At 46.4% G+C, this 27,363-nt stretch overlaps 2 protein-coding genes across 7 annotated transcripts in view; both read left to right on the top strand.

Annotated features, from left to right (window-relative positions):
• The window catches only part of KCNIP2 (potassium voltage-gated channel interacting protein 2), a 19,758-nt gene extending 16,157 nt beyond the window's left edge, over positions 1 to 3,601 (top strand). For 4 of the 5 annotated variants that reach the window (XM_017851731.1, XM_017851729.1, XM_017851730.1 and 1 more), the window contains 7 exons: positions 369 to 493; positions 871 to 940; positions 1,113 to 1,183; positions 1,314 to 1,421; positions 1,579 to 1,683; positions 1,819 to 1,881; positions 2,177 to 3,601. In XM_017851731.1, coding sequence (XP_017707220.1) covers positions 369 to 493; positions 871 to 940; positions 1,113 to 1,183; positions 1,314 to 1,421; positions 1,579 to 1,683; positions 1,819 to 1,881; positions 2,177 to 2,224 — 590 coding nt within the window. In that variant the 3' untranslated portion in view covers positions 2,225 to 3,601. Of the gene's footprint in view, positions 1 to 330; positions 494 to 870; positions 941 to 1,112; positions 1,184 to 1,313; positions 1,422 to 1,578; positions 1,684 to 1,818; positions 1,882 to 2,176 lie in introns of all 5 variants that reach the window. The other variant, XM_017851732.1, reaches the window with a different exon arrangement.
• An 8,003-nt stretch (positions 3,602 to 11,604) lies between these two features.
• Positions 11,605 to 27,363, top strand: part of OGA (O-GlcNAcase) — a 42,522-nt gene continuing 26,763 nt past the window's right edge. Inside the window, exons 1-6 of one of the 2 annotated variants that reach the window (XM_017851728.1) lie at positions 11,605 to 12,488; positions 17,059 to 17,110; positions 17,843 to 17,940; positions 20,785 to 20,915; positions 23,169 to 23,340; positions 25,530 to 25,628. In XM_017851728.1, the coding sequence (XP_017707217.1) occupies positions 12,290 to 12,488; positions 17,059 to 17,110; positions 17,843 to 17,940; positions 20,785 to 20,915; positions 23,169 to 23,340; positions 25,530 to 25,628 (751 nt within the window). In that variant the 5' untranslated portion in view covers positions 11,605 to 12,289. The remainder of the gene's footprint in view (positions 12,489 to 17,058; positions 17,111 to 17,842; positions 17,941 to 20,784; positions 20,916 to 23,168; positions 23,341 to 25,529; positions 25,629 to 27,363) is intronic. The other variant, XR_001881422.1, reaches the window with a different exon arrangement.

Below are 27,363 nucleotides of genomic sequence, written 5' to 3' on the forward strand. Positions count from 1 at the left end.
CTTCGAAGGCCCGGAGCTCCCACCCTCAGACGCCCCTCTTGAACGCGTTTTCCCACTCCTCCTTTTCTGAAACGAAGATGCGGTTGGGGGCCTTCCCCTCCAAACAGGGATCCAGGGCCCAGGGGCGAGCACTGAGTCGGATCCCCGGCTCTGGGGCCAGGCCAGGCCTTGGCCCGCTGATAGACCTCGAAGATAGCCAGCATCTTTTCTCCTTGCCTCAGTGTCCTTGGCTCCGGGCCTAGGGAACTGGCAGCCTGGTCTCCAGCATCGGATGGGACCGGGGGCGGGGAGGGGGTGAATGGGTCAGTGATTTGAAGATGGGTCGCGGAGGCCGGGCCTGAGGCGCAGCTGTCCTCACCGCTCCGCAGACAGCGTGGAGGATGAGTTTGAATTGTCCACCGTGTGTCACCGGCCTGAGGGTCTGGAGCAGCTGCAGGAGCAAACCAAATTCACGCGCAAGGAGTTGCAGGTCCTGTACCGGGGCTTCAAGAACGTGAGTGCAAGGCGAGGCCAAACTCAGGGTGGGACAGGAGGACCCAAGCCAGTCCACAGCTTCCCAGAAAGCATGGCTTGGATGCTTGAGGTGCTGAGTGGAAGGGAGGCGAGGCCCTGAGACTGAACTTCTAGCTGGAGGTTCTGGGGCGGGGCCAGAACGGAAGCGGCGCCTGTAGACTGTCAGTTTCGTTCCATGTTTTTTATTTGTGCACTGGGAAAGAAGTCTTGCCTCCCATCACATGAGCCACGTGGTGAGTCCTCTGGAGGCTTGAAGATTATCCCCCTCCCTGGGAGTCTTGGGCCATGGAGGGTGGGGGTGGTGAATGGAAGGGGATTTTGTCTCTGCCCTCAGCCTGGTGCCCTCTCTCCTTCCAGGAATGTCCCAGCGGAATTGTCAATGAGGAGAACTTCAAGCAAATTTACTCCCAGTTCTTTCCTCAAGGAGGTGAGGGGACAAGGTGCAAAGGGAAGGGAAGCAGCTGTCCTTCTCTAGGCTGAGGGAGGGAGGAATTCTGGAGGGGCTGGGAATGCCAAGGTGATGGGGGGTATGGGGAGCTCCGTAGAGGTAGGAAGTCCTCTCCTGTGTGGAAGCCAACTTCTCCACACTCACCCTGCAGACTCCAGCACCTATGCCACTTTTCTCTTCAATGCCTTTGACACCAACCATGATGGCTCGGTCAGTTTTGAGGTGAGCTGGGTGAGGTGGGCCAGGGAAGCCTGTTTCCTGGACTTCAGGGCCAGGATCTCCAGGCCAAACCCAGGGAAGGGGTTGGGTGAAGAGTACCTGAAGACACAGCTCCCTCCTGCCTCCTTCCCAGGACTTTGTGGCTGGTTTGTCCGTGATTCTTCGGGGAACTGTAGATGACAGGCTTAATTGGGCCTTCAACTTGTATGACCTCAACAAGGACGGCTGCATCACCAAGGAGGTGCAGGGCAACTGAAGGGCTGGGGGGCTGTGGTGGTGATGGGGGTGGTGTGCAGAGGGTGATAGGAGGGAAATATGACCCATATATGCCCACAAGCAAGGGATCAAGGGAGGCTGGAGGCTCTGAGGAAGCATCCTCTTCTCTCTTGGCCTAACAGGAAATGCTTGACATCATGAAGTCCATCTATGACATGATGGGCAAGTACACGTACCCTGCACTCCGGGAGGAGGCCCCAAGGGAACATGTGGAGAACTTCTTCCAGGTACTTGGGACTGGGTAGGCTGGAGGGCCCTGGAGTGAAGAGAAGGAGGCCAAGAACCAGCAGGGAACTCACCTGACTTCTGTCTGCCTCTCTTGCCATCCCTCCTGTTCTCCCTGCCTGACCACCTTCTTGCAGAAGATGGACAGAAACAAGGATGGTGTGGTGACCATTGAGGAATTCATTGAGTCTTGTCAAAAGGTACAGCTCACAGCTCCATGCCCTCTACATTACCCTGACCTGGACTCAGGCCTGATTTAGTAATGTAGGGAAAAACTTCTTTGGGCAGAATACCACCTCCCCACCTCACCCCCACATTTCAATCCTATTCCTTTGTGGGAGGCTTACCCCTTCCCTACCTCAGGTCTCTCTGGGCATCTCCTTCCTCTGTGCCTTTGAATGTCCCCATCTGTGACTCAGTGTCCCTCTCCCTGTCTCTGATAAGCTCCTTCTCTTTCTGTCTCTTCAATCTGCCTCGCTCACACCATGGCCACAGGATGAGAACATCATGAGGTCCATGCAGCTCTTTGACAATGTCATCTAGCCCCCAGGAGAGGGGGTCAGTGTTTCCTGGAGGGACCATGCTCTAACCCTAGTCCAGGTGGACCTTACCCTTCTCTTCCCAGGTCTATCCTTGTCCTAGGCCTCCCTGGGGGCTGGAGGGATCCAAGAGCTTGGGGATTCAGTAGTCCAGATCTCTGGAGCTGAAGGGGCCAGAGAGTGGGCAGAGTGCATCTTGGGAAGTGTTCCCAACTCCCACCAGCTCTCACCCGCTTCCTGCCTGACACCCAGTGTTGAGAGTGCCCCTCCTGTAGGAATTGAGTGGTTCCCTACCTCCTACCCCCATTCTAGAAACACACTAGACAGATGTCTCCTGCTATGGTGCTTCCCCCATCCCTGACTTCATAAACATTTCCCCTAAAACTCCCTTCTCAGAGAGAATGCTCCATTCTTGGCACTGGCTGGCTTCTCAGACCAGCCTTTGAGAGCCCTGTGGGAGGGGGACAAGAATGTATAGGGAGAAATCTTGGGCCTGAGTCAATGGATAGGTCCTAGGAAGTGGCTGGGGTTGAGAATAGAAAGGCCTGGACACAATGTGATTGCTCAGGCATACCAGGTTATAGCTCCAAGTTCCACAGGTCTGCTACCACAGGCCATCAAAATATAAGTTTCCAGGCTTTGCAGAAGACCTTGTCTCCTTGGAAATGCCCCAGAAATTTTCCACACCCTCCTCGGTATCCATGGAGAGCCTGGGGCTAGATATCTGGCATATCCCTGGCATTGCTTCCTTTCCTTCCTTCCTGCATGTGTTGGTGGTGGTTGTGGCAGGGGAATGTGGATGGGAGATGTCCTGGCTGATGCCTGCCGAAGTTTCATCCCACCCTCCCTGCTCATCGTCCCTGTTTTGAGGGCTATGACTTGAGTTTTTGTTTCCCATGTTCTCTATAGACTTGGGACCTTCCTGAACTTGGGGCCTATCACTCCCCACAGTGGATGCCTTAGAAGGGAGAGGGAAGGAGGGAGGCAGGCATAGCATCTGAACCCAGTGTGGGGGCATTCACTAGGATCTTCAATCAACCCGGGCTCTCCCCAGCCCCCCAGATAACCTCCTCAGTTCCCTAGAGTCTCCTCTTGCTCTACTCAATCTACTCAGAGATGCCCCTTAGCACACTCAGAGGGCAGGGACCATAGGACCCAGGTTCCAACCCCATTGTCAGCACCCCAGCCATGCTGCCATCCCTTAGCACACCTGCTCGTCCCATTCAGCTTACCCTCCCAGTCAGCCAAAATCTGAGGGGAGGGCCCCCAGAGAGCCCCCTTCCCCATCAGAAGACTGTTGACTGCTTTGCATTTTGGGCTCTTCTATATATTTTGTAAAATAAGAAATATACCAGATCTAATAAAACACAATGGCTATGCACAGGCTGCTGTCTCTGCCTTTTGTCCCTCCCACCTACAAATACTACACAACCCCTAACTCATGCACCTGCAGCCTTTTAGATCCCCAAGAAAGTGGCTTTCTTTTCCATAGTTGGCCATACCTTGGCATGAGACTGAGACACAGGCTCTGGAATGGTTGGAAACCCACCCAACCTCAGGCCCCCACATGAATCTCCTTCCCACACAGCCTGAGAGGAGACAAGGAAGGAAGGACAGGACACTGATGTCCCAAAGACTGTGCCAAGCAAGCTGTTTTTTAGCTGACATTCTTACAAGTTGAATCACAGATTTCTAATTTATAGACTTTTTAGTTAATCTCAAAGTGCTTTCTTTTGAGGGGGCTCCCTTTAGTTTTTTTCTTCTTCCCTTTTTTTTTTTTTTTTTTTTTTGAGACGGAGTCTCTCTCTTTCGCCCAGGCTGGAGTGCAGTGGCGTGACCTTGGCTTTACTGCAGCCTCCGCTTCCTGGGTTCAAGCAATTCTCCTGCGTCAGCTTCCTGAACAGCTAGGTTCAGGCGTGCGCTGCCATGCCCGGCTTATTTTTGTATTTTTAGTAGAGACAGAGTTTTTGCCATGATGGCCAGGCTGGTCTCGAACTCCTGACCTCATATGATCTGCCCGCCTGTGCATCCCAAAGTGCTGGTTCCAGGCGTGAGCCTCCGTGCACAGCCCCTCCCTTTAGTTTCTAATGAAAGTTCCTTTGTGTCAACATTCCAACCTTGCCTCCAGTATAGATAAATATTTTTTGTGTCCATACCCCAGCCAGGAATGATGGGGGAATGAGATGGAGTGGACCCAGCGCAGGTCACCATAAGGCAGATGGCACAAAGGATGACACGGACTTTGTGTGTTCCCACTCTTTCTTTATTCTGTGTTCTGCTCCTGCAGAGGGACCCACCAATGGTAGGTTCCTCTCCTCCTTTCTCTGGGTCACCATTATGTGGTGACTAAGTTTCACCATCCATAGGGGAGTATCAGGCCTTCTCCTCCCTCATGACAAAGTCAGGGGGAGGGATATGTTGTCCAAGAAGCAAAAACTCACTTTTAGTGTCCATTGTTTTATCATCTGTGTTCCCTGCTTATATCATCAAAGAACCATCTGCTCCTTAGGTCCTTGGGTTTCTTTGAGTCGTCAGCATAAAGATCTGATAAAAGCTACGGGCCCATTATCCAGAAGAAAAAAAACGCAAGAATTCCCATGCATTTTTGTATCCCTTTAGCTCATCTAAGGGTCCTAAGTTAAGAACCTGTGATCTAGAGCGAGTGCAGTGGCTCATGCCTGTAATCCCAGCACTTTGGAAGGCTGAGGTGGATAGATCACTTGAGGTCAGGAGTTCAAGACCAATCTGGCCAACATAGTGAAACCCGGTCTCTACTAAAAATACAAAATTAGCTGGGCATGGTGGCACATGCTTGTAATCCCAGCTGCTTGGGAAGCTGAGGCCAGAGAATCACCTGAAGTGGAAAGCAGAGGTTGCAGTGAGCCGAGATGGTACCACTGCACTCCAGCCTGGGCAACAGAGTGAGACTCTGTCTCAAAAAAAAAAAAAAAAAAAAAAAACATGTGATCTAGTCTAACTCTCCATTTTATAGAAGAAGCAGGCTCAGAGAAGGAAGACTTGCTCAAGGTCACTCAGTGAGTTTGTAGCAGGACTCAGACTAGACTCAAATCCCTCAAGTCTGTCAGCCGTGGCCTTTGGGCACAGTAAAGAGTTGTATGTGGGCTGGGTGCGGTGGCTCACACCTGCAATCCCAGCACTTTGGGAGGCTGAGGCGGGTGGATCGCAAGGTCAGGAGATCCAGACCATCCTGGCTAACACGGTGAAACCCTGTCTCTACTAAAAATACAAAAAATTAGCCGGGTGTGGTGGCGGGCGCCTGTAGTCCCAGCTACTTGGGAGGCTGAGGCAAGAGAATGGCGTGAACCCGGGAGGCAGAGCTGGCAGTGAGCTAAGATTGATCGCGCCACTGTGCTCCAGCCTGGGCAACAGAGTGAGACTCCGTCCCAAAAAAAAAAAAAAAAAAAGAGTTGTATGTGAAGGGTTGGATGCTGTGCATGTTATGCATAATCCAAGCAAAGGATTGTGCAGGCTGTGACAGGCTCTCGTGATGCCCTCTGCTTTTCCTTTATGGCACTTCTCAGTTTGTAACCATATACTTACTTGGGTAATTATTTACTTGTCTTCTCCTATACACTGTAAGTTCCTGAGGGCTCCCTGAGTGCCTGGACTAGGGTTTTTTTCTTCACCATCTTATTCTTGAGGCCTGGCACATAATAGGCCTTCAGTAAATAATAGTGGATGAAAGGACATGGTGAATGTGTGTATATAATTACATAGGTATGGAGACACTTGTTTTTTTTTTTCTGAGACTGGGTCTCACAATCTCAGCTCACTGCAACCTCCACCTCCCAGGTTCAGGTGATCCTCCCACCCCAGGCTCCCAAGTAGCTGGGACCACAGGTGCGCACCACCATGCCTGGCTAATTTTTTGCATTTTTGGTAGAGACAGAGTTTCACCACATTGCTCAGGTTGGTCTTGAACTTCTGAGCTCAAGCAATTTGCCCACCTCTGCCTCCCAAAGTGCTGAGATTACAGGTGTGAGCCACCATGCCTGGCCCAGTTTCCATTTTCGAAGGTAGATTCAAGTTTAGTGGAATTGAAGCAGAGAACTGCTAGTAAGCTGAGAAGTGCCCCAGAGCCCAAGCCTACAGATGAGATTCAGAAAAAAGCAGTAGGTTGGCATTCAGATTGTCGCCCAGGCTGGAGTGCAGTAGAGTGATCTCTGCTCACTGCAACCTCCGCCTTCTGGGTTCAAGCGATTCCCCTGCCTCAGCCTCTGAGTAGCTGGGATTACAAGCACATGCTGCCATGCCCGGCTAATTTTTATATTTTTAGTAGAGATGGGGTTTTGCCATATTGGTCAGGCTGGTCTCAAACTCCTGACCTCAGGTGATCCACCCACCTCAGCCTCCCAAAGTGCTGGGATTACAGGTGTGAGCCACCACGCCAGCTTCAGGTTATTTCATCTTGGCCATTGGTTGGGTTCTGAATGTTGTCAGCTGCTCCATCTCAAAATACTCTCCTTTCTTGCCTTCCAGTATTTCCTACTCTCCTGGTTTTCCTCAGACCCTTCTGGCTACTCCTTCTCAACCCTCCCTTATAGACTCATCCTTCTCAACTTGAATTTTAAATCTTAGGCCCCACAGCTCAGACCTAAGCCTCTTTTTTTTTTTTTTTTTCTTTCTTTTTTTTTTTTTGAGACGGAGTCTCGCTCTGTCGCCCCGGCTGGAGTGCAGTGGCCAGATCTCAGCTCACTGCAAGCTCCGCCTCCCGGGTTCACGCCATTCTCCTGCCTCAGCCTCCCGAGTAGCTGGGACTACAGGCGCCCGCCACCTCGCCCGGCTAGTTTTTTTGTTTTGTATTTTAGTAGAGACGGGGTTTCACCGTGTTAGCCAGGATGGTCTTGATCTCCTGACCTCGTGATCCGCCCGTCTCGGCTTCCCAAAGTGCTGGGAATACAGGCTTGAGCCACTGAGCCCGGCCAAGCCTCTTTTTCAAACCACCCCTAATCCCGTGGCTTTAAACACCATCGATATGCAGAGGCTCCTAAGTTTATATCCCCAGAACTCTCTCTTCTGAAATCCAAAACCTATCTATCCAATTGCCTTTTTTTTTTTTTTTCCTGTCATCCAGGCTGGAGTACAGTGGTGCAATCATAGCTCACTGCAGCCTCAAACTCCCGGGCTCCAGTGGTCCTCCCACCTCAGCCTCCAGAGTAACTAGGACTACAAGTGTGTGCCACCCACACCCCACTAATGTTTTAATTTTTTGTAGAGATGGGGTCTTACTATGTTGCCCAGGCTGCTCTTTAACTCCTGGGCTCAAGTGATCCTCCTCTAGTCTTCAGCTTCCCAAAGTGCTGAGATTACAGGAATGAGCCACCATGCCTAGTCCAATTGCCTATTTGATATATTAATGTGGATCTGTAATGGTTAAACTTAACATGTTCAAAATGGAGCTTAGATTCATGCCTTTCCAGTCTTTCCCATCTCAGTAAATGATACCAACATCCATCTAGTTGCTCAGGTCAAAATTTAGAAGTCTTCATTTCTTCCTCTCCTTCATTCTCCCTCCACCCCCATTTAATCAATCACCAATTCTACCACCAAAGGTACACCACCTCTCTCTGTCTCTGATGCTGTTTCCTAGCCCAAGTCACTATCACTACTCACCTAAATTACTCCTTCCTATTTGTCCATCTGAAGTAGCTCCTTGATGCAGTTGGTAGGTTTCTTCCCTTCATAGCCCTTACCACAAACTGTGAGTTCCTATGTGTGTACTGAATTTGTTATTGTCTGGTTCTCCAAACAGAATGTAAAATCTGTGAGGGCAGGGTCCTCTCTCATTCATTCCACAAATATTCATCATAGGTCTACTAAGCACTGTTTACTGTTGTAGGTGTTGCGGTGGGTGGGGAGAGGTGTGGTATGGTGAGAAAGTGTATAGCAGTTATGTGGTAAGAACTACTCTTCAAATTTGAGGGACACAGAAATGGGGCCAACCTTCCCTATGAGACTGGACTGTGGAAAGTAGGAGAAATCGTGGCTACTGACTTGTTGGCGGTCGCCATGGGATGAGATGTAACGCAAAGAGGAAAATGTCAAGAGACTAAGGACGTCAGCCAGAATGACAGCCCCCAAATCTCCTGTCAACCTATAAGGAAGAAGCTGAGGCAAAATGAATACAAGTAGAGAGTTTATTATAAGCTTGAGGATTGCAACCCAGGAGCATAGATTCAAGTTGCCCTAAATAGACACTCTGATTAGTAGCAGTTACAAGTGGATTTTTATAGGAAAAGAAGAGGCAGTTCCTGAGTTATTTACCAAGAATTTACATTAAAATAACATAAGCTATTGATTGACTATATATTGTTAAACTATAGGGTATGTGTTAGAATGTCCAGTACAACATTATTAGGTTAATTTATAGCTACTTGTGGCAACAGCAAGCAATGTCGAGATGATTACCTAGCTCAAAAGAGGGAGGCGTAGGATGTGATCCTGTCATTTTATTCTTTTTTTTTTTTTTTTTTTTTTTTGAGACCGAGTCTCACTCTGTTGCCCTGGCTGGAGGGCAGTGGCGCAGCACAATCTTGACTCACTGCAACCTCTGCCTCCCAGGTTCAAGTGATTGTACTGCCTCAGCCTCCCAAATCATTGGGATTACAGGCATGCACTACCACGCCCAGCTATTGTTTGTAGTTTTAGTAGAGACGAGGTTTCAACATGATGGCCAGGCTATTCTTGAACTCCTGACTTTCTGTCTGCCTTGGCCTCCCAAAGTGCTGGGATTGCAGGCGTGAGCCACTGAGCCTGGCTGATTCTGTCATTGTAATGCCTCGCTGGGCCTATTTATTTTTAATTTTTAAAGATTTATTTATAGGGCGGGCGCAGTGGCTCAAACCTGTAATCCCAGCAACTGTTGGGTTGAGAGCGAGGACAGGCTGGATACACGAGGTCAGGAGATCGAGACCATCCTGGCTAACATGGTGAAACCCCGGTCTACTAAAAAAAAAAATACAAAAAACTAGCGGGCGAAGGTGGCGGGCACTGTCAGTACCAGACTACTCGAGAGGCTGAGGCAGGAGAATGGATGTAACCCGGGAGGGCAGAGCTATGCAGTGAGCTGAGATCCAGCCACTGCCACTCCAGCGCTGGCACGGACAGAGAAGACTCCGTCTCAAAAAAAAAAAAAAAGATTTATTTATTTTTTAATTTTTAATTTTTTTTTTTTTTTTTTTTTTTTTTTTTAGAGGCAGGGATCTTGTTCGCTGTGGCTCAGGCTGGAGTGCAATGGTGAGATCCTAGCACTACAAGGTGCACATCACTATGCCTGGCTTTTTTTTTTTTTTTTTAGATGGAGTTTAGCTTTTGTTGCCCAGGTTGGAGTGCAATGGCACTATCTCGGCTCACAGCATCCCTGGTTCAAGTGATTCTCCTGCCAGGCATCTGCTACCATGTCCAGCTAATTTTGTATTTTTAGTAGAAACGGGGTTTCTTCATGTTGGTCAGGCTGGTCTTGAACACCTGACCTCAAGTGATCCATCTGCCTCGGCTTCCCAAAGTGCTGGGATTACAGGCGTGAGCCACCACGCCCGCTGTATTTTTATATTTTTATAGAGACTGTGTCTGGCAATATTGCCCAGGCTGGTTGCAAACACCAACACTGTGCCCAGCCATCTGGGCCTGATAATTTAAGAGGACTCACATTCCTCAGATAAAACTTCTTTTCTGCCAGGTGAGGTGGCACATGTCTGTAATCCCAGCACTTTGGGAGGCTGAGACTGAGGATCACCTGAGCCCAGGAGTTCGAGACCAGCTCAGGCAAGATGTTGAGAGCCCTGTCTCTACAAAAAATGAACAAATTAAATGAGTGTGGTGTCGGGCACTCACCTATAGTCCCAGCTACTCGGGATGGCTGAGGCAGGAAGATGCCTTGAGAACCCAGGAATTCAATACTTAAGCTATGATTGCACGAGCCTGGGTGGCAAAAGTGAGACCTCTTTTCTTAGAAAAAAAAAAAGTTGTGTTCTCAACCCCAACGGACCACAATATCCAGTGAAGCTGCTGTGGCTCCTAACTCTCAGCACAGGAGGTCCCTTAAGAAAATGCTTGGCCTGGCCAGGCGCGGTGGCTCAAGCCTGTAATCCCAGCACTTTGGGAAGCCGAGACGGGCGGATCACGAGGTCAGGAGATCGAGACCATCCTGGCTAACATGGTGAAACCCTGTCTCTACTAAAATACAAAAAACTAGCCGGGCGACGTGGCGGGCACCTATAGTCCCAGCTACTCGGGAGGCTGAGGCAGGAGAATGGCGTGAACTCGGGAGGCGGAGCTTGCAGTGAGCTGAGATCCGGCCACTGCACTCCAGCCTGGGTGGCAGAGCGAAACTCCGTCTCAAAAAAAAAAAAAGAAAGAAAGAAAATGCTTGGCCGGGCGCGGTGACTCACGCCTGTAATCCTGGGGGACAGTGAAACTCCATCTGAAAAAACAAACAAAAAACGCTTCCTCCTAACCCCCATCTCAACAATCCAAGACTGAAAAGAAGAGGGACCATGAAAGTCCCTGAAACTACAAGTTGGGCTATGGCTAGAGGAGGTAAATATCAGACTTAAGTGTAAGATGGACATTACTAAGTCTTAATCATCATTTCATGTTCATACCTCACAGGCTGAGACAGATTTCTCAAGCAACATAAACGTAAAGTGCATTAGGATAGGACTACAAGAGAGCTCTGAGAACATACAACGAGGAGACCCAAACCCATCTAGGGCTCAGGGAAGGCTTCCCAAGGAAGCGATGCCCATGCTGAGGCCCAAGGGATCTCATGCCCCACTGCACACACCGCGCGCTCCCCATTCCCAAACGAGGCAGGCTTTTCATGCCTCCCTACCTTTGGACTCTGTTGTTCGTTCCACTTTCCTGGAGTACTGTCTTCCCTCCCCTGCTCAGTAAAGCTAACTTCACATCCTTTATAATCCAGCTGAAAAGTGAAGCCATGCCTTTCCCCAAAGGAGGAGTGAGTATCACCTGTTCTGAGCTCCGAAGTTCTTGGGGACACCTTGTGGGAACTGCGTGTGTGGTGGCTTGTCTCCACCACCGTACTGTGAGCTCATAGTGTTCCTAGAGCCCAGCACCAGGCAAGCTCTATAGATGTCTACTGAATGAAGGAATGAACGAATGATTTCATTTTAAATGGGATTAGGCGAAAATGATTCAAGGCAGAGGGGTGAGCTGAGCTCCTTCGAATGGTGTCTTTACCGAACCAAGCCTGGGTCAGGCAGATGTAATGAGCCCACCTATTACAAGAATCTCCATAGAAACTAGGTCAGTTCTTTACTATCTCTTTAAGAACGAGAGGCCGCGGTTCCGCGCCTGCGCACTGAGAGAGTAAACGCCTCTCCTTTTCACCTTCCCCCCTTCTCCCTATTGCCCCAACCTGCCGCAGCCTCCTCCCATACTCCCCTCCTTCGGGCGGGGTAATGGTCCGTCCCAGGGTGTCAGGCTTGTTCCGGAGGGTGGCAAGGAGGAATGGTACATTCCACTGCCTTCATTACCTTCTGCTTTTCGCGTCTCCTCTGTTCTATTTCCCCCTACCTAGAGGAGCTTAATAGGCTAGCCCCAAAAAAGGCGGGGGAGCCGGGCGGAGGGGACCGGTCTGAGCCGGTCTGCAGCGCAAGCGCAGTGCGGATAAACAGGAAGCGGGCGGTGGAGGCAGCAGCAGAGAAGAGCTCGGGGCTTCGGGGGGGAAACAGCGGAAGAACTAAGATCAACGGGAGGGCAGCAGAGGCTGAGAACGAGGACAGGACCCTTGGCCGTCTTCTTCCAGGGAACAAGAGGTCACAGCCTCGCTCTCCGCTTAGGCTTCTGGCGCCCCAGCTTAAAGCTGAGGCTGCGGCTGACAAAGGGCTCGCGCCGGTGCCGCCGCCCTTTTCATCCGGGCATTCGGGTCCCTGCGGAGAGGGAGGGGGAAGGGCAGAGGGGGAGGGGAAGGAGCCGGAGGGGCGCACACTTGGAGCTGAAGCCCTCTCCAGGGCTCCGGGCCTGTGGCCCAACGGACGGAGGCCGAGGAGGACCCGCAGAGGTGGCGGCGGCCGGGGGCAGGAGGATGGTGCAGAAGGATAGCCAAGCGACGCTGGAGGAGCGGGAGAGCGAGCTCAGCTCCAACCCTGCCGCCTCTGCGGGGGCATCGCTGGAGCCACCGGCAGCTCCGGCACCCGGAGAAGACAACCCCGCCGGGGCTGGGGGAGCGGCGGTGGCCGGGGCTGCAGGAGGGGCTCGGCGGTTCCTGTGTGGCGTGGTGGAAGGTGAGCGCCCTCCCCGCCCCACCTTGGCACTGATACGTTCTGTCCTCGGGAGGAGGGTGGTGGCGGGGCTTTTGGAGGCTGTAGAAGTCTGGAAAGCCTTTGGGTTTGAAATATGGCCTTGCTAAAGCGAGGGGGAGAGACGAGATGTTGGGCCGAATCTCCTCGCACGTCCTTAGACGGCGTCGAATTCCCCCCTGGCCACTCACAAGCCTGACCCCACCCGTCTTGGGCTTGGAGCCAAGTCAGCTCCTAAGGAGGCGGTGTTTAGGAGCCTGGTGCTCTGTTAGCCTCTGAGTTCTACTTCTTTGTACCTTGGGATCTTATTCTCTAGGGTTGTCTGCGTTCCATTGAAAAAATGTGTATAGTTCCTCTGTCACCACTTTTGTGGAAAATCGATCCACATTGACGTGCTTGTACTTCTGGAGTGAAGAGAAGCACGGTTGGCCTATAGTATTTCAGGGTCCACTTTGCTTAGAATATTTTTGTTGCTTCCCTCTACCCCCGCAAAGATTCATTTGCAACTTAGAAAATTACCCTCTTTCCCAGCTACTGTACTTTGCTGTCGAAGGATGGAGCTTTGGCTTTAATCACAGATTCTCAAAGTATCTGAGATGCATAATTTGAATTTAGTGACCGCAGAAGTGGCGTTAAAAATGCCCTTCTCGCCTTTTTCCCCATTTACAGTCGAAAAGAATGATGGACTTTTTTGGTAGTGAGGGAAAATTACCAGATGCTTGTTTTCACAGTTTCTGGATAAGAATGGACAGATAGTCCACCTTGCAGCTCTATAGAGGCACGAATAGGTTACATTATTGCTCTTTCCGCAATTACAGCGTATATCTGAGTTTTCTGAAGTATTTTGGCCGACTCAGAGTTTCCTAGATGTTTGTTTTATATTTCTCTCGTGTGTAATGGCGTGGAGAAGGGTAAAAAAAAAAATTTAAAACCAAAAGGTATGGAAAAGGATTGCTCTCGAGGTTGAGAACATCAGCTTTTCTATTTTTTTTTCACCTTATAAATTAGAGTATTTTGTGAAAAATGGGTGGTGGTTGTGGTACAGACCATAACAGGCTACTTTGCTGCTACAGTAAGGCGTGAAAGAGTTCAGCGAAGTTAACTGTCTTGCAGAATTTGGGGGACTACAGAATCGAAAACTGCTATATAGCAGTTTTTTACTATATAGTGTTCATCAAAATGGACTACTATATAGTGTTCATCAAAAATGATTGCATTGTGTGACTTATATCGATGTATTTATTGGCTTGAGTGCAGGGAGATTGTAGAAAAAGAATCTGGTTTTTGTTATCAAAGATCTTGGGGTGGGGATGAGAGATTGCTGAGAAATTTCGGAACTAGACTGGAATGAGTCTAAGGAAACTTGCCAGCCCATTATACCTTCAGTAATAAAAGGAGAAAACTCATTTGGCTTAAATTGGTTTGTTTAGAATAGCATTAAAAGGCGATTCTTCCTATTTAAAGAACAGAGTTGTCTGCCATTCTGTCGTTTATTCTTCTTCCCTCCCGTGCCCTTGTATATTTTCTTAGTGACTGAACACCTGAGCCAGCACTGATTTTTTTTGTGTTTTGATGTTTTTGGTCTTTGTGGGGGAGGAGACAGAGTCTCGCTCTGTCGCCCAGGCTGGAGTGCAGTGGCGTGATCTCGGCTCACTGCAACCTCCGCCTTCCGGGTTCAAGCAATTCTCCCTCAGCCTCCCAAGTAGCTGGGACTACAGACGCAGGCCCGGCTAATTTTTTGTATTTTAGTCGAAACAGGGGTTTCACCGTGTTGCCCAGGCTGGTCTCCACCTCCGGAGCTCAGGCAGTCCGCCCGCCTCGGTCTCCCAAAGTGCTAAGATTACAGGCATGAACTACCTCGCCTGGCTTTCTTTTTTTTTTTTTTTAGTTTTTGATACCTCTTGGTTGGCACCAGCCCTAAAATGAATGAGCATAGAAATACTATAGTTGCTGCTAGGATTTCTTTCTTGTTTTCTTTCCATCACAAAACTTTCTTGGTTTTTAACTCATACATTAACAGCATTGCTTCCTCTTTGTGGTGCCAGTCAACCGAAACCATGAACCTGACTCTCAAAATAGCCAAGGTAGGGTTTCTAAAGATTAAAACGTTGAAGCTAGACATTTGGAAAGTCTTTTTTTGTATTGGAGCAACTCTGAAAGGATGTTTGATGCCTACTCCTTAAGAAAAAAATGACAATGCCAAGTGCCGTAGGGATGCTAAAGACTTGTATAGGTCTGCCTAATCAAGAATATTTTATATTGGCCTGGTGCGGTAGCTCACGCCTGTAATCCCAGCACTTTGGGAGGCCGAGGCGGGCGGATCACGAGGTCAGGAGATCCAGACTAGCCTGGCCAACATGGCGAAACCCCGTCTCTACTAAAAATAGAAAAAATTAGCTGGGCATGGTTGTGGGCGCCTGTTATCCCAGCTACTCGGGGGGCAGAGACAGGAGAATCACTTGAACCCGGGAGTTGGAGGCGTAGGTTGTATTGAACAGAGATCGTGCCACTGCACTCCAGCCTGGGCGACAGAGCGGGATTCTGCCTCAAAAAAAAAAAAAATGTTATATCACTTGTGAGAGGGTAACATTAGATTGTCCGAATGAAAGTGCTACAGTTTTATACATTGGTATGTAATGAATTTTAATTTGGTCTGTCATTGTCCTTTTTGTGGTGCAGTGGAGTCATTCTGCGTAGAGGCTGGAGCTAAAATACATTGCAGAAATTTCTGTTCTAGAGTAGTCTCTTATATAGACTGTGTGGGTTTATGTAGAACATTTTGTGTTCAGAATGCTTTTATTAATCTTGTTCATGGTACTCTTGAGAGGCTGTCCTTATCTCTTACTGATGATTAGATTGAGACAGGTGGAAAGGAAAGGTTAGACAAGATGTAAAGTGTGTGATTTGAGCTGTGATAAGCACACTAGGGAGTTCTAGATACGAGTTTGTTGCTTATTCAACAATTTAGGTCATCAGTCTGCAAGTTTGTTTTCTGCAGTTTGCATAACTAATATTTTGTCCTCTTATAGGATACTCTGGGGCAAGTCACATTCTTGAGTTTTCTTTGTTTATTCTTTTCATTTAGGACCAGAAGTAACATTCTTGAATTTTTATTTATTCAGACCTTTGCTCTGTAATTAAGATTGCGTGAGAGTTTGTTGTTTGGGCCAGTTAGGCTGTTGAATTTCTTGGGAATGTGGTTTCAGGCATTTTTTGGTCACTTTGATTATATCATTGTATCGGGAACTTTTTTTGAGAGAGAGTGTTTTGCTCTGTCACCCAGGTTGGAATGCAATGGCGCGGATCTTGGCTCACCGCAACCTCTGCCTCCTGGGTTCAAGTGATTCTCCTGCCCTTAGCCTCCCAAGTAGTTGAATTTCGTCCTGGCAGGGACAAACCTTTTTTTTTTTTTTTTTTTTTTGAAAAAGAGCCACGATCATAAAATTAAGTTTCTGATTTTTTTTTTTTTTTTTTTTTTTTTTTGATGACGGAGTCTTGCTCCGTCTTCCACAGTCTGGAGTATGGTGACTGGATCTCGGCTCACTGCAAGCTCCGCCTCCCGGGTTTACACCTCAGCCTCCCTAGTAGCTGGGACTACAGGTGCCCGCCACCTCCTCGGCTTGTTTTTTGTATTTTTTAGTAGAAACGGGGTTTCACCGTGTTAGCCAGGATGGTCTCGATCTCCTGACCTTGTGATCCGCCCATCTCGGCCTCCCAAAGTGCTGGGATTACGGGCCTGAGCCACCAGGCCTGGCTCTCTGATTTTTTTAACTGCTTTACATGTTGATCTTCCCTCACCCTTTTTTTTTTCCTTTTTTTTTTTTTGTTGTTGTTGTTTGAGATGGAGTCTTACTCAGTTGCCCAGGCTGGAGTGCAGTGGCGCAGTTTCGGCTCACTGCAGCCTCCGCCTCCCAGGTTCAGGTGATTGTTGTTTCTCAGCCTCCCAAATAGCTGGGATTACAGGCATTTGCCACCATACTGGGCTAATTTTTGTGTTTTTAGTAGAGACGGGATTTCACCGTGTTGGCCAGGGTGAGTCTGGAACTCCTGACCTCAAGTGATCTACCTGACTCAGCCTCCCGAAGTTCTGGGATTACAGGCATGGGCCACCTCACCTGGCCTCCCCTCACCCTTTCTAAAGCAGTTTTAATCCTTCTAGGAAGTAATTGTTACTGTTGGCAGCTTGTATTACATTGCTGCCCTTCACCATTGTAAGATTGAGATCTCTTACAAAATTGGATTTACATATATTTGGACTTCATCAACAGTGAAAAGAAATGATAGATGTTTGTTTTAAAATAACTGTCACCTAAGTAACTAATGTCATAGTAGAAAAAAATAAGAAAATGTACCTAAGCAAAAATGGAATAAAAGTCACCTTTTAATGTCACCACCCAAAGATAAAGGAACCTTAGTATTTTATTAAATATCATTCTGATTTGGTGTATTTTATGTTTTTTGCAAAATAGGCTTGTCTTGTATGTTTTTAACTTTTCTCAATAAAGCTTACCACATTTTAAAACTGAATATAATTTCATTCTTTCTTTCAATCTAGGATTTTACGGAAGACCTTGGGTTATGGAACAGAGAAAGGAACTCTTTAGAAGGTAGATTTTTATTTTATGAAGGAGAGAGAACCTTAAACTCCTAACATTTTCTTTCGTTTGAAGAAATACTAACAGTGAATAGCCCAGGTGCATTTTGATAGTTTGTCAATTACAGAAGTTATTTTACCTTGGTCCCTTATTTCCTCACCTAGGCCTTTGGTTTTCAGACTTTTCCTGGGGAGCTGAATAGGTTTTGGGCTTCACCTTACCCAGAGCTGTTATGTTTTTTAAGACTGTTTTATATGTTGGCATACATTGTAATACTTACTTTTTTTTTTTTTTTTTGAGACTGAGTCTCACTCTTTCGCCCAGACTGGAGTGCAGTGGCGCTATTGCGGTTCACTGCAAGCTCCGCTCCCGGGTTCACGCCATTCGCCTGCCTCAGCCTCCCGAGTAGCTGGGACTACAGGTGCTGGCCAGCACATCTGGCTACTTTTTTGTATTTTTAGTAGAGATGGGGTTTCACCGTGTTAGCCAGGATGGTCTCGATCTCCTGACCTCGTGATCCACCCGCCTCGGCCTCCCAAAGTGCTGGGATTACAGGCGTGAGCCACCGCGTCCGGCCTGTAATACTTCATTTTTAAAATTCCACTGATTACAAAAAGGTTAAAAGCTACTGTCATAGAATATTAGCTTAGTATGAGATGGATATGCTCCAAGAAGAGGGAAATGGAGATTGACAGCCTATAAATGTTGCCTGTTTATACATATGTAATTTTCTTTCTCCTTAAGGCTCCAGAAATGGGAATTAAATACATACTTGTATGCCCCAAAAGATGACTACAAACATAGGATGTTTTGGCGAGAGATGTATTCAGTGGAGGAAGCTGGTAATCTTTTTCTTTTTAATCCATAAATTCAGAATCTGTGAAGAAAAGTTATATTTTAAATGTAGTTGTACAAGAATTTTATGACATTTTATTTTTATTTTGTAGGTAGTTTCCTTTTCTTCTATCTGGTAACTATTCAGTTAGCTGAGATTGAAAGAGTGCTCTGCGCTAGCAAGGTCATGACCATATGTGTGATGTCATGGGCGTGCTAGGCTGACTCCACCTATTCTGTGGTCATAGATTGTGCTGCTTACTTCTGCCAGTAGAATAAACAGGGGGCCACTGGGCAAAGAAGTGCTGGAGCTGGGCTAGGCCCAGGGCAAGGCAAGTGAGGCACGTACCTTGGGTGCAAATTTTAAGGGACCCCCAAAAAAGTAATCAAGATAAATAATAATTTATGCAATATTTTTTAAAAACAAAATTAATGCAGAAATTTATGATGGAAACAATGCTAAAATTTTAGGTAAAGATAGGATCAGCACTAGTGATTGTTCCTTTTGCTTCAGGCTCTAGTATGGCTTGGCCTTGTCAACAACTACTGATCCTTACCCTAGTCCAGGAAAGTGGGAAGCTATTAATAGGCTGTCTTTGGGTTTTTTTGTTTTTATTTGTTTTTCTTTTTTGAGACAGAATCTTGCTCTGTACCCCAGGCTGGCATGCAGTGGTGTGGTCTCGGCTAACTGCAACCTCCGCCTCCCGAGTTCAAGAAATTCTGCTGTCTCAGCTTCCCCAGTAGCTGGAATTACAGGCGCCTGCTGCCATGCCCAGCCGGTTTTTGTATTTTTAGTAGAAATGGGGGTTCATCATGTTGGCCAGGGTGGTCTTGAACTCCTGACCTCAAGTGATCGGCCTGCCTCAGCCTCCCAAAGTGCTGAAATTACAGGCTTGAGCCCCCTTGCCCGGCCGGCCTGCTATGGGTATACTTACGTTGAGTTGGTTACATAAAATTGCTGAAAAGTTAGTAGTATAGCATTGAACCACCTGAGTAAATTAGAGAGGTGCTTTTCTTTGGGAACTTGTGAATGGTGGAACATTTTTGTACTTGAAATTAAATAGTATACACGTATAGCTAACAAGATATTTGGTTACAGAGCCCAGCCAAAGCACAGAAGGCTGAAAGTTTTCTTGAATTACGAAGAAGCAATTACAACTTATCCCGTCTCCATCTAGTGTTGTGGTTTACTACTCTATTTAAGTGTGCCTTCAACTTAATTGCTTTCTGGTGGTGCTGGTAATGAAACTTAATGTGATCAATAATTAAAATAGAGTGAAAATGACTATCTTGAGATACTGCTGAAAATTATTCAAAAATATGTCCTATGGTATATAGTAGTAGTATGTAAGTTGATTTAGGAAAATTGTCAGTTGATAATTTTAAAAGCTTAAAATCTATAATTAACGTTTTTCTCATAGATAGAAACAGATCAAGATTGTGAAGGCCATGACATACTCCTGGTTCTTTTTCTTTTTCTTTTTTTGGAGACAGCCTTTGTCACTTTGTTACCCAGGCTGGAGTTCAGTGCCTTACTGCAATTTTGATCTCTTGGGCTCAAGCAATCCTGCCGCCTCAGCCCCCCAAGTAGCTGGGACTCCAGGTGCAGATCACCATGCCCAGCTAATTTTTGTATATTTTGTAGAGAGAGGGGTTTGCCATGCTGCCTGTGCTGGTCTCAAACTTCTGAACTCAAGCAATTAACTTGCCGTGGCCTCTCAAAGTGCTGGGATTACAGGCATGATTCTGTTGGTTTTTTTGTTTGTTTTGTTTTGTTTTTTTGAGATGGAGTCTTGTTCTGTCGTCCAGGCTGGAGTGCAGTGGTACGATCTTGGTTCACTGCAACTTCTGCCTCCAGGGTTCAAGCAATTCTCCTGCCTCAGCCTCCCTAGCAGCTGGGATTACAAGTATGCGCCACTACGCCTGGCTAATTTTTGTATTTTTAGTAGAGATGGGGTTTTACAATGTTGGCCAGGCTGGTCTCGAACTCCTCACCTCTGGTAATCCTCCTGCCTGGCCTCCCAAAGTCCTGGGGTTACAGGCATGAGCCATTGGGCCTGCCTACCCTGATTCTTAAGAAAGCATTTTCTTTTTTCATATTATAAAGTAGTTATGTGTAGGTTTATTTAGTTAGGAATTCCAGTTGTTCAGAGACGGCAAAAAAAAAAGCAAGATCCAGTACCGTGGCTCATGCCTGCAATCCTAACACTATGAGAGGCTGAGGCAGGTGGATCACTTGAGGCCAGGGGTTCGAGCCCAGCCTGGGTGATATGACAAAACCCCATCTCTATTAAAAGTACAAAAATTAGCTGTAATGCCTGTAATCCCAGCTACTCAGGAGGCAGAAGTTGCAGTGAGCCAGGATCGTACCACTGTACTCCAGCCTTGGGCAACAGAGCAAGACTCTCAAAATAAAAAAGCAGCAGCTGCATTTTATGCCTTTCAAATGCTTCAGGAAGTAGAAATGGCTTAAGTTCAGTAAGAGAATTGACAGTTAATTCAGTGTTTTTGAGAAATGGCAGTGAAAGGGAGGAGAATGTTTATTGATTTTAGCCTGTTTCCCCAAAGGGATAAGAAACTATTTGGAAGTGAAAAAGAAGGGCCTCTTATTTTCTGTTGGTTCAGATTTCAAAGGTGTGAAAACTGTTCTTCTTTCCTTACTGTGACGTTAAATCACTTCAGGCTTGTACCATTTTGTATGGCCTGTTGTTAAGTTGGACATGACAATTTGTAAAATGTAAGGATCTTTTCCTTTTTTTGTAAGTTAGAAATAACCTCCTCAGTTAAACCTTCAGTGAAAGTTCTTTTAGTTTTCTGTTCTGCTTTCTAAAAACATGGACTCTGTTCTTTAGAGCAACTTATGACTCTCATCTCTGCTGCAAGAGAATATGAGATAGAGTTCATCTATGCGATCTCACCTGGATTGGATATCACTTTTTCTAACCCCAAGGAAGTATCCACATTGAAACGTAAATTGGACCAGGTAACTCCTTACTTTTTTTTCATTTTTTCTGACTCTGTACTTGAAACTAAAAGTTTGCTCAATTGCTTTTATGATGTTAAAAAGAAATCAAATTCATATTTCTTTCTTTTTTTGTTTGTTTTGTTTTTTGAGACAGAGTCTCGCTCTGTTGCCCAGGCTGCAGTGCAGTGGCACGATCTTGGCTCACTGCAACCTCCTCTGCCTCCTGGATTCAAGTGATTCTCCTGCCTCAGCTTCCCAAGTAGCTAGGACTATAAGTGCGTGCCATCATGCCCGGTTAATTTTTGTATTTTTAGTAGAGACGAGGCCTTCACCATGGCGGCCAGGCTGGTCTTGAGCTCCTGACCTCATGATCTTCCCAAAGTGCTGGGAATACAGGTGTGAGTCACCATGCCTGGCCTTGTATTTCTTTGTTTCTATAAGAATTTTTTTACTTTGAATGTGTTTGTTTTTTGGAGACAGAGTCTTACCCTCTTGCCTGGAGTGCAGTGGCCCAATTTCGGCTCACTGCAACCTCCACCTCCTGAGTTCAAGCGATTCTCGTGCCTCATCCTCCTTAGTAGCTATTACAGGCACACCACCATGCCTGGCTAATTTTTATATTTTTAGTAGAGACAGGGTTTTGCCACGTTGGCCAGGCTGGTCTCGAACTCCTGACTTTAGGTGATCCACCCACCTCAGCCTCCCAAATTGCTGGGATTACAGTCACACTCCGCCACACCCAGCCTTGAATCCTTCTGATAGAGGAATATTTTCCAAATTAAGTAAAAAGAGCTTTACTGGAGGTACTGGTTCTTCTCAAATTTCAGTTTGCGTAAGAACTGCCTTAAAAGAATGATTAGAAGTGAAGCTTAAAAGAATGCTGACTACTGGACTTTATTTCCCAAATTGATAAGGTGGGGACCGGGAATCTAGGTGATTGGTGGTCAAGAACCACATTTTGAGAAATTATATATACCCTAGGCTGCTTGGCTTGAATTTAAAACTGAGATTATAGAAACAGGGTTTCACCTATTAGACATTAGTTTTTTCAATTAATGGACAAAGAGATGTCTGGAAATGGCTAATTTCCCAAGATGAGAAGAAAAACAGACTAGGTGAACCTAATTGAGTGTAAAGTTTGCTTAATGTAAAAGCTGCACACTTCCTTTGGTCAAATGTAGGGGGCTTCCATTTTCTTTTTTTTGAAACCGAGTCTTGCTCTGTCACCTAGGCTGGAGTGCAGTGGCGCGATCTCAGCTCATTGCATCCTCTGCCTCCTGGGTTCAAGCAATTCTCTGGCCTCAGCCTCCTGAGTAACTGGGATTACAGGCGTGTGCTACCACACCTGACAAATTTTTTTGTATTTTTAGTAGAGACAGGGTTTCACCATGTTGGCCAGGCTGGTCTCGAACTCCTGACCTCATGATTTGCCAGCCTCGGCCTCCTGAAGTGCTGGGATTACAAGCGTGAGCCACCGCGCCTGGCCCTATTTTCCTGTTTTTTAAGTTTGCTGGTTTTTCTATATACATGTCTTGTTTCTTTAGACAAAGATTTATATGGGTGGCATTAAAATGGTAAAAATTTAAGGCAGTTGAAATTTTCATTAATGAAGCTGTTTTCCTATTTGATAAAATTCTACTGTTCTTTCTGATTCATTCCTGGTTAGGTTTATCTGCAAAGGGATCAGTGTACCTTTTGGGACTGGGACATAGCCTGGCTTTTTCATGTCTTAAGGTTATTCATATTTCTGTATTTTTCTGACTTTGTTGGGTCTTCTACAGTCAGCAGCCCATGAGGTAGCCAAGAGGCTAGGCCACTTTGTAGAAACTTTGTTGGATCATATTGTCATATAGGTTGAGTATCCCTAATTCAGAAATCTGAAATGCTCCAAAATATGAAACTGTTTGAGCTCCATAAAATTCAAAGGAAATGATAATTGGAGCATTTCAGATTTTGGATTTTCAGATTAGGGATGCTGAATATAATATAGATATTCCAAAATCCAAAAAAAAACCCCAAAATCCAAAACATTTTGGTCCCAAGCATTTCAGATAAGGAATACTTAACCTGTAGTGCATTCAAACCCAAATGAGAAATGGGTCCCAAAACTCTTTTTGACTTAGAATTTTTTAAATTAAAAATGTAAAAGCAACCTGTCTTTGAACATTCTAGTAAGGAAAATATTGGATATTAAGTATAACTATTAACTCTATACTTTAATGTTTGGAATTCTTAATTTTTTTACTCTTGATTCTTTTTTTCTCCTCCTAGGTTTCTCAGTTTGGGTGCAGGTCATTTGCTTTGCTTTTTGATGATATAGACCATAATATGTGTGCAGCAGACAAAGAGGTATTCAGTTCTTTTGCTCATGCCCAGGTCTCCATCACAAATGAAATCTATCAGTACCTAGGAGAGCCAGAAACTTTCCTCTTCTGTCCCACAGGTATTGTATATAATGGCTTTATATTTAACTAGTTTTCTTAGAATATGTAACTTATAAAGGACCATGGGCCCCATTGTCTCTCCATTTCCCTCCTTCCTTAGTGTATAAAAGTAGGAATTTTTTTTTTAGAAGATATTTTTCAAGATCCTAAATTGGAAAAATTTTAGGAACTAATAAATGACAACTGACTAGACAAAAGATTTCTATGTATTTTTTAGTACTGGAAGTATGTGAACTTTGTCAATATTAAGAGAGGGATAGTATTGAAATGAAAACTGGAGAAAAACCAAGTTACTTTGCTTTTACCTTAGTCACTTCTCATTTCCTCCTACTTGTCCCCTTTTTCTGCCCATGCATATCTGTCCCTTTTGCACTCCTCCCACTTCCATCTGGGCTCTTATTTCAAGTAGTCAGCATAGAAAACTTAACAGTTTTCCTCTTTTCCTTTCTTTTGCCCCTCTGGTTTCTTTCATTGAAAATATTTTAGTCTGTTAGTTGCTTCTCAAAATTCAACTTACGAGAAGTTTTTCCCCAGACTTCCCTGTTCAGGAAGAAGAATTTTAGACTAAATTACTTAACTTTCTTTGTGTGTATTATGAGCCGGGAACCTTATTTTAGTTGAGTACTACATTAGTACCCAAAAGTTTTAAGATTATACTGGGAATTAATTAGCTGCGAGTTACAGTTTAAGTTGCAGTTGAGTACTAATAGCCGTTGGTATATGCCTTTTTAAAAAATGTTTTTTGGCCGGGCGCGGTGGCTCACGCCTGTAATCACGCTGTAATCCCAGCACTTTGGGAGGCGAGACGGGCGGATCACAAAGGTCAGGAGATCGAGGACCATGTTAAACCCCGTTCCTTACTAAAAGTACAAAAATTATAGCCGGGCGCGCCGTCGGGTGGCGGGCGCCTGTAGTCCCAGCTACTCAGGAGGCTGAAGGCAGGGAGAATGGCAGTGACCCGGGAAGCGGAGCTTGCGTGAGCCGAGATCGCGCCACTGCACTCCAGCCTGGGCGACAGCGAGACCACGTCTCAAAAAAAAAAAAAAAAATGTTTTTTTTACTTATTACTTTTAAATTTGTGTTATTATTTAGAGACCGGGTTATAAAACTGGCTAATTTTTTTATTTTTGGTAGAGACGCCATATTGCCCAGGTTAGTCTCAAACTCCTGGGCTCAAGTGATCCACCCGCTTCAGCCTTCCAAAATGCTGGGGTTGCAGGTGTGAGCCACTGTGCCCAGCTGCCCTTGGCATATTCTTGTATTAGTTCTGTTATGATATTATCAATTCATTCTGTTTGCATTTAATTGTAACTGAGAAAAGTGGGCAATTCAGAATTCTATAGAAAATGCTACAGTTCTTGTTTCTTTAGTAAACTTGTATTTCTAGTAACCGTAGTATCATAAGAATTGATCTGTGCTACTGTTGGAGGAAAAGTATCAGATTTTATCAATTTCTTTTTTTTTTTTGAGGCGGAGTCTCGCTCTGTCGCCTGGACTGGAGTGCAGTGGCCAGATCTCAGCTCACTGCAAGCTCCGCCTCCCGGGTTTACGCCATTCTCCTGCCTCAGCCTCCCGAGTAGCTGGGACTACAGGCGCCCGCCACCTCGCCCGGCTAGTTTTGTATTTTAGTAGAGACGGGGTTTCACCGTGTTAGCCAGGATGGTCTCGATCTCCTGACCTCGTGATCCGCCCGTCTCGGCCTCCCAAAGTGCTGGGATTACAGGCTTGAGCCACCGCGCCCGGCCATCAATTTCTTAAATGAACTGTCCACTTGAATTTAATTCCGTGTAGGAGGCCTTTTATCATTTGGATGAAAAGAATTTAGAATTGGCAGACATTTTTTTCCACATGCAAAAACCCATGATCCTTTTGGGAGGCCGAGGCGGGTGGATTGCCTGAGCTCAAGAGTTTGCAACCAGCCTGGGCAACATGACGAAACCCCGTCTTTACTAAAATACAAAAAAAAACTAGCCAGGCGTGGCGGCATGTACCTGTAGTCCCAGCTACTCGGGAGGCTGAGGCAGGAGAATAGCTTGAGCCCGGGAGGCGGAGGTTGCAGTGAGCCGAGATTTCATCACTGCACTTTAGCCTGGGCATCAGAGCAAGACTCCGTCTCAAAGAAAACAAACAAACAAAAAACCCATGAACATTTTGTTCCTGACTTTTTTACTTTTCTCCCTACATTTAGAATATTGTGGCACTTTCTGTTATCCAAATGTGTCTCAGTCTCCATATTTAAGGACTGTGGGTGAAAAGCTTCTACCTGGAATTGAAGTGCTTTGGACAGGTAAGTCTTTTAATTCATACAGTCAAACTTGAATTAACTAGGACTTAGAGAAATTGCTTGTTCTTGTTAATTGAATACCCTTTTTTTTTGAGATGGAGTTTTGTTCTTGTTGCCCAGGCTGCATTGCAGTGGCACAGTCTCACCTCACCGCAACCTCTGCCTCCCGGGTTCAAGCGGTTCTCTTGCCTCAGCCTCCTGAGTAACTGGAATTACAGGCATGTGCCACGACGCCCAGCTAATTTTTGTATTTCTAGTAGAGACGGGGTTTCTCCATGTTAGCCAGGCTGGTCTCAAACTCCTGACCTCAGGTGATCTGCCCACCTCAGCCTCCCAAAGTACTGGGATTACAGGTGTGACCCATTGCACCCGACCCTGAGAACTTGTTAAAATACATTTTCTTTTACAAAGTTTACTTACTCTCTTAATATAAAAAAAATTTATCATGGGTGGGGAACCTGAGGTGGAAGCTCCCAGGAGTTAAAGACCAGCTTAGACAACATAGGGAGACTGTGCAAAAAATAAAAAACTTAGCCAGGTGGGGTGGTGCATGCCTGTAGTCCCAGCTACTTAGGGGGCTAAGGTGGAAGGATCACTTGAGCCCAGGAGGTAGAGTTTGCAGTGAGCTGTGAACATGCCTGAGCAACAGAGTGAGACCCTGTCTCAAAAAAAAAATTCAGTTAATAAATAATAAAGATTTATAGGGAACTGGGCTAAAGGGTATTGATCCCAGCGTTTAAGCAGCGTTTAGGAAACTCTTCTGTTTTATAAAATGAAAAAATAAAGCTCAGTAAAAGGCGTATTGCTTTGTTTTCAAAAGAAAAATTGTGGCTGGGTGCAGTGGTTCATGCCTGTAATCCCAGTGCTATGGGAGGCTTGAATTGAGGTAGGAGGATCGCTTGAGGCCAGGAGTTTAAGATTAGCCTGGGCAACATAGGAAGCCCTTATCTGTACAAAAAATTTTAAAATTACTGTGACATGGTGGGGCACACCTGTAGTCCCAGCTACTTGGGAGGCTGAGGTGAGAGGATTGCTTGAGCTCAGGAGTTCAAGGCTGCGTTGAGCTATGATTACTCTATTGCCCTTCAGTCTGGGTAACAGAGGAGACCCTGTCTCAGAAAAAGAAAAGTTGTTATAAAACGTACATGGGGCCGGGCGCAGTGGCTCAAGCCTGTAATCCCAGCACTTTGGGAGGCCGAGACGGGCGGATCACGAGGTCAGGAGATCGAGACCATCCTGGCTAAAACAGTGAAACCCCGTCTCTACTAAAAAAAAAAAAACTAGCCGGGCGAGGTGGCGGGCACCTGTAGTCCCAGCTACTAGGGAGGCTGAGGCAGGAGAATGGCATAAACCCGGGAGGCGGAGCTTGCAGTGAGCTGAGATCTGGCCACTGCACTCCAATCTGGGCGGCAGAGCGAGACTCCGTCTCAAAAAAAAAAAGTACATAGAAGGATCTGGGCACGGTGGCTCATGCCTGTAATCCCAGCACTTTGGGAGGCTGAGGCCGGCAGATCATGAGGTCAGGAGATCGAGACCATCCTGGCTAACACGGTGAAACCCTGACTCTAGTAAAAAATGCAAAAAATTGGCTGGGCGTGGTGGCGGGCGCCTCTAGTCCCAGCTACTCAGGAGGCTGAGGCAGGAGAATGGCATGAACCCAGGAGGTGGAGCTTGCAGTGAGCCGAGATCGCGCCATTGCACTCTAGCCTGGGCAACAGAGTGAGACTCGGTCTCAAAA

This window comes from Rhinopithecus bieti, unplaced genomic scaffold (genome assembly GCF_001698545.2).
Source record: "Rhinopithecus bieti isolate Rb0 unplaced genomic scaffold, ASM169854v2 scaffold_31787, whole genome shotgun sequence".
NCBI lineage: Eukaryota > Metazoa > Chordata > Mammalia > Primates > Cercopithecidae > Rhinopithecus > Rhinopithecus bieti.